Genomic DNA, 7,500 nt, shown 5'->3' on the forward strand with positions numbered 1-7,500 from the left:
CAAGATTTCAGTTCACGTTACACTTGAACTTCTGCATGTCAGTACAGTTGGGGAAGCAGGAACCTGGAAGGGAATTCCAAAGTCTAGCGGTTCTAGGGAAGAAACTATTGGAGTAGAAAGTTCTTTTACATCTAGGGATCTCTGCTGTGAAGGGGTGGGATTTAGCTGCTTGTTGGGTTTGTCAGGGGTATTTATGCCGTGGGCACACAAGTGCTTCTTCTTCTTCTTCTTCTTCTTCTTATTCTTCTTCTTCTTATTATTATTATTATTATTAAGAGGAAGAATGGCGATGATGATGATGATGATGATGATGATGATGATTTCTTTTTTTTTTTTTTCCAGTTCCTCCGATGATCGATGAAAGAGGACAGAAAAAAATCTCTATATTAGTCGGAGAAAGGGCTGAGCTGAAGTGTGACGTCACAGGTGATCCTGTTCCGAGCATAGAATGGAGAAAAGATGGTCGTATTTTAAACATCCTTGGCAAGAACCATCTGACAGTGAACAAAGAAGGAACCCTGACAGTCGAGTCCGGCGGGCTGTTCGATGATGGCGTTTACACATGCATTGCTACTAATCCTGCAGGAAAAGCAACAAGAGAATATACACTACAAGTATATGGTATGGCTAATGATTTTTTGCCTTTTTTTCTTTTTCCTTTTTTTTTTAAGAATGAGATGGATTATAGAGTAACGGGGAGAGGGGTTAGGGAGAAGTAAAAGAAGAAGAGAGAGTAGGAGAAAAAGATGTGAGAAGAAAAGGAAATTAAATTTGCAAAGTGAAGGTCGCACGACGGAATTACAAATATGCATGCATAACGTAGTAGCTATAGTTTCATGTTTTAATTTTTAACCTTGCAGCAAGCATGTTTCTCATAGGTTAGTCATTAACGTTAGAGGAAAAATACATTGTAAGCTAAACGTTTTGGTTTCAATCCTCAGTGGTGACGCACAAGTAATTTTTTTTTTAAACATTTTAAAATCATTACTATATATTGATTCCAATAAAATATAATAATAAATACGAAATCTGCATGAATCAATATATCATATTTAAGCGTATTTTACGACCTGGTAATAATTTTGTTTTTTTTCCATCATATATATATATATATATATATATATATATATATATATATATATATATATATATATGTATGTATATATATATGTATGTATATATGTATATATATATTTATATATATATATGTATATATATGTATATATATATATGTATATATATATGTGCACATATATATATATGGAAAAAAACAAAATTAATCATTAAAGAAATATTACTATATTAATATTTATATACGTAATTCTTAAATTTCAAACTTATTCACACACACACACACACACACACACACACACACACACACATATATATATATATATATATATATATATATATATATATATATATATATATATTAGGAACCAAGTCTCTCCTTGCTGTTATTTCATATCAGTTGAAACCATAGCAGCAAGTTTTAGCCTCCCCACCATCAAAGCCAGAAGTTTTGGGGGAATATATATATATACTAGCAGGAACCGTTAACCGGTGTTGCCTGGTGGATGCATACTCTCTCCCGCGTAAAAAAGTAAAGTACGGTTGTTGTGGTTGGCCCCCCCCCCAATATCCCCATGTTAAGAACGGTTTTCGGAATAGATACCCCCAACCTCTGCAAGTGAATTACAGTGCAGAATGCAAGTATTTATATCTTGAAAAGTACCTGTCTGCGCCAAATATAAATGACCTTGTCTTCATGAGTATACTGAATAACTTATAAAACTCGTCATTCTCAAGGAAATTGAAAAGTTGGATTTAATGTAAAAATTCCCCCGCCTTGCCAAAATAAAAATACAAAACATTGTAGAAGCTAAAAAGTGTAAAAAGTTGTAAAAGCCAAAAAGTAGAAAGAAAAAAAAACAAACAAAAGAAACATATACACCCACCTCCAAAAAAATAGGTTCCCGTAAACTTAACTATGCATTATTCCCTCCCCCCTCACCATAAAGGAACCCTGGACAGACGGTATGGAAATACTCCCCCTCTAAAATGAATAACGTGAAAATGGTGTTCTTTTACGTTCTTCTTTGGTAGTAGTCAATGTTTGTTACATTCAAAGTATATAAGGAAACACACGTAATCATTGTTGAGAGAAAATGTGTGTGTGTGTGTGTGTGTATGTGTGTGAGAGAGAGAGAGAGAGAGAGAGAGAGAGAGGCGTCTTGCTTTTTGTTTTTTCTGTTTAATTGCCTCCCCAGAAGTTCGGTTTTTAATGTGGGGTCAAACCAGCTCTCTCAAAAGGGGCACTGGTTAGTAACAAAAATAAAAAATGTATCAATCATGAAGGATTTTTCCTCCATTAACCAAGACCAAAAGATGAGCCAACGTAACCACCCTACCGTCTCAAATACAAAAAAAAACAAAAAAACTTGGAAACCGATTTTTATATTTATCTAGTTCATAGTAACCGTAAGTAAAAAAAAGGGTACTTAATCAATGCATATAAAATGTAAATATTGGGAAAAAATTATATTATACATACCCGTTATGAAATGAAGTTCTCCGAAAGAAAATTTCACTTAATTTGATCGCGGTATCATAACAAATTATTTTTTCGCTGTAAAAAAAAAATAAAAATAAACTACTTGATCAAATTAAGTGTATTTCTTTTTCGGAGAACTTCATTCCATAACGGGTATGTACAATATAACGGATGAGTACAATGTAACTTTTATTCGACAGGGTCATTTTTTTTAATATCTTGATTAACCTGCAAAAGGAATAATTCGTCAAGTTTTGTAAGAGAGAGAGAGAGAGAGAGAGAGAGAGAGAGAAAGAGAGAGAAAGAGAGAAAAGGGAGGAACAGTACGTCGTTAAAAGAAATATTTCGTCAAGTTTTGTAAAAGAGAGAGAGAGAGAGAGAGAGAGAGAGAGAAAGGGGGAGGAGAAGTACGTCGTTAAAAGAAATATTTCGTCAAGTTTTGTTTTCCTGTTTGTTTGTTTTTTTTTAACAGCTAACGAAAAATCAAACGCCTATAATAAAAAAAGTATAAAAAAGACAAAAGTTATGTTGAATATGAGAACGAATAAAATGAATATGTTGTTAATTTTATTTTAAAGAGAGGGAACAGCGCTGTAAGGAATAATGCGTGTAGTTTGTTGAGAGAAGGATAGAGTGAGAGAGCGAGGGGATGGTAGATGACAAACTAAATGCAAATTAAACTCTAGTAATTCGGCAAGTTTGTAATGGTAGTTTTGTTAAAATATATGCGAGCAGCTAAAAAGTAACTAATCTAGTGTAATGTTGGTCTCTAGTGTGTATGTGGGTGTAACAATTTGGCGTAACGCTTGTCTTGAAGATGTCATGTTGCGACACACACGTGTGCGTTCGTTTTTTGTGGAAGGTTTAAATTCTGGAATAAGAGAATTACAATAAGAAAGGTGGAATTAACGAAGGGAGAAATCAGTATTTTATGAATCTGCGAATTGCAAGTGAACGATATGAATATGAGTCTATGATACAGATAATAAGAGTGCAGGGGCAATATAAGGCTACTGTGTGTAATTTTACGCGGTGAAGAGTGGTGGCAGTGAAAGCAGTTATGAATTAAAGGGGAAAATGGGAACTACTTCCACTAATGCTAATTGCGATAGAGTTTTATTATAACGAATGAATGTGTCATAAATGTTGTTCTCTAGGTACATAAGATAGTGGCTAATAGTGTAGACATAATAAATTTGTATGCGACGTTTTTATTATAACCATATATATATATATATATATATATATATATATATATATATATATATATATATATATATACTAGCAAAAGTACCCGTCGTTGGACTCTGATTTATGAAAATATGATAGCTTATGAAAAGGAGGGTTGTAAAGAGATAGCTTCAAATTTGGGGGTATCAAAACTAAAGCAAAATATGATGAAATTAAAAATAAAATAGATAAACCCCATAATTTATTATACCATACCTGTTCACACTGGAGCACTTATCACAATATTCTGTAGATCTATATTAAAAAAACGTTGTCAAACTTTGTGACATGTTTCCATTCTATGGCGGTCAGGCACGAACAAACACCCCATAATTTTATTATACTATATTTCTACAAACTGAAACATAATTATCAAAGTATACTTACGCAGATAGATATGAAAAGTCTTTATTAAAGTGTGTGCCTATTTCCATTCTATGGAGGCCAGGCGCGAACGCAGACCCCACAATTTTATTATACCATCCCTATTTAAGTTATAACATACTTATCAAAGTATTATTATGTACATCTATATCAAAAACACTTGTAAACAGTTTTTTTTTTAATTTTTTATTTCCATACATTGTGGACCAGGCGCGTACGCAGACCCCACAATTTTAATGAATCATCATTATGCCAGATCAAACATACCCATTCCTGTGTCTCGATACATCTTCTATCATTATATGTGATCAGTTTTCTATAATAGTCAACCATGTAGGAGTCTATTTGTGACCAGACACACACACAGAGACGTTCAACTTTATATTATAGATATATATTATGAACTCACCCGTCAATTTCGACATATGTGCTCCACCACAACAACTAAGTTGTTCGGGAATCCATACAGATGATTTTTTTTTATAGTGATAAAGGTTTGTGTAGAACTAACCGTACTTTCTTATATAACTGCTAATCTTCGTCGGTGCAATGGCTGTCACAAGACAGAGCATACAGCAAACCTCGGAAATATAGCAAGTTTTAGTCTACCCTCCATTAAGGCCAGATGTTTTCGGGAAATATCAGATATTTTGTAATTTATATGCAAAAATAGGAAAACAAATGACTATGATTGAAACATTTTAAAACTGTGCAAAGTGCCAAAAATAGGCTCTGGTTAACACAAGTCAAGTCATTACCTTTCCAACGAGCCTTCATTTGTTAAATTCTGATCAATAGTCGCTGAAATTTGGAACTTATTAAATTGCCAAAAAAGGGTGATATATATATATATATATATATATATATATATATATATATATATATATATATATATATATATATATATATATATAATGTAGTTTAAATTCCCGGAAAACAAAACTGACTTTAACCTATCGCAGACTTAGCACCTACATAATCAACTTCTAAAAAATTTATAATTACAAAACAGAATACATTTTATATAAGGAGAGAAGAAAAACAAAGAAAAAGTCTTTAACTAAAATTATTAATATAAATAGACTTAGCATTTGCATAAGCCGATTTCTCAAGTGTTTTAAATTATGAAAGGGAATTTAACTATATAAGGACAAAAAAGAAAACCTTTACTAAAAGTTTGTAAATAGAAAACGGGGATCCTCAGCTGCTTACCATGTAGCTGTTTCGGAGATTAAAAATATGACAGCTGTTAAATACATGGATCTCCAGTGGATAATACCACTTCCCCAATAAGAAAATGTACATACGGTTACTATTTATACTTATATATGAAAAGTAAATAAATAAATAAATAAATAAATAAAAGATAAAAGATAAACTATTACTAAGTAAGTTTAAGACTACAGGATCCATTCTGCAATATGTTAAGTAGCATATAAATGCTATGAGAATAAAAATGTTAATTATATATATATATATATATATATATATATATATATATATATATATATATATGTGTGTGTGTGTGTGTGTGTGTGTGTGTGTGTGTGTGTGACTACTTCATTTAATCACATAAATTAATATACGAAAGTATACATTTATGCGTAAACTTTAAGTATTTACTTCAACAGTGCTCAATACGTAGGTAGAGCTAGGTAGTAAGTTATAAAATATATATGGCAATTAAGCTACAGAATATTCCGCATTTCATCCACGCTAGGATTCATCAGGCTTATAAGATAAGCCTGATGAATCCTAGTGTGGATGAAACACGGAATATTCTGTGTAGCTTAATTGCCATATATATTTTATAACTTACTATATATATATATATATATATATATATATATATATATATATATATATATATATATATATATATAAGCTTAAGTACATATATATATCAATACTCATAGCTAAATTGAATATTGAAATGGTCATATCTTTGGTTCTATGGACGAAACTATATAAAAAATTTCAGGCTTTTTGAAGATTATAATACTATGCTATGGTTAAAATTTTATGACAATTGGTAAAAAAGAGCCTATATTTTCAAACCAATAAAATATACCCAAATTTGCCTACATTTGTATATATAGTGTCTTTGCAGCTTTGGGATGAATTTTGCTTGGGTTGTTTTTACTTGGTTGCCTTCCCTGTGGCTTTGCCAGGCCATTAATATGTGTGTGTGAGTGTGTGTGTATCTATGTACATACATTTACACTTGTAATAAAAAAAAATTTTGGCTACATATTTAAACATTTCAGACTGTCATCCTCCGTTCTTCATGTTTATATTTTGTGGAATTAAGAAAATTCTACCTCAAAAGGTCACTTGAATAAATTTAAAATACTTTCATCATATTTACCGTTAGATTTTTATCTTGCTTATTATGATTTAAATTTCCATCTCAAACGCGATTAATTCATGATTAGATCAGTTAACATGATATCCCTAATTTATGTCTCCTTACGAAATTTAAACTTATGTCTAAAATCCCTATTCCAATTTCGTCACATGATTTTGACTTTAGAAAGTTTTAAAATTTAAAGCTTAAGCTTAACCCTTACAAAATTTTAAGAAATACAGGAGATCTTGTTTAATTGGTTTCTTATAACTACGGATCAAATTCAATGCAAATCTGAAATATTTGAATTTTGTCCATACTATGCAGCCAAAAAAATGCTTTGTAAATGCTAAAAAATTCTGAAATTTAGGGAATATTTATAAATGACCGCTCAAGACCTATTGTAAAAAATTTTTCAAAGATCGGAGGTATCCAATTTCTTAAGAATAATTTACACCCTCGTTTTTACTCCCTTTGCTTAAAATTAACTAAAATAAATATAGCCCAAACTACACCCCTTTACGCCTAGCAACCGTGTTCTAAAATCCATAATGATTGGTTAATTAGTTTAGGGGTGAATCCTGTACATACATATGCATATAAGCATATACACAAACCTAACTTTATGCAAGTCAGTCTTTCTATTATCTGGAGATTCAAGTTCGAACCCTGGCATCAGCAGTGAAACCATTCATTTCTATATGATACATTTTCTTTTATGCTTTCACAATATTTAAAAATATGAACTTTCATTTTTTTTTCTCTTTTTTTACTTTTTTTTTTAAAGCAATTCCAAAACTTCCTCCAAATTTACCGAAGTCGTATGAAATCATTATCGGAAATCCGGTCATCATTTCCTGCCCAGCAGAAGGAACACCAGAACCAAAAATTGAATGGTTCAAAAATGGAGCAAGAATTCCTCCGGATCTGAAGAATGAAGGAATTGATTTCCTTGACGATGGATCCTTGGAATTTTCTCATGTAG

At 31.4% G+C, this 7,500-nt stretch overlaps 1 protein-coding gene across 1 annotated transcript in view; it reads left to right on the forward strand.

Annotated features, from left to right (window-relative positions):
* LOC145247851 (hemicentin-1-like) overlaps positions 1-7,500 on the forward strand; it is a 303,157-nt gene that overhangs the window by 89,477 nt on the left and 206,180 nt on the right. The window contains exons 15-16 of the mRNA XM_080109473.1: positions 343-621; positions 7,303-7,500. The exon at positions 7,303-7,500 is cut by the window's right edge and continues 84 nt beyond it. Of these exons, the coding sequence (XP_079965599.1) occupies positions 343-621; positions 7,303-7,500 (477 nt within the window). The remainder of the gene's footprint in view (positions 1-342; positions 622-7,302) is intronic.

This window comes from Euprymna scolopes, chromosome 26, assembly GCF_053919585.1.
Source record: "Euprymna scolopes isolate OS-2025 chromosome 26, ASM5391958v1, whole genome shotgun sequence".
NCBI classification, from domain to species: Eukaryota; Metazoa; Mollusca; class Cephalopoda; order Sepiida; family Sepiolidae; genus Euprymna; species Euprymna scolopes.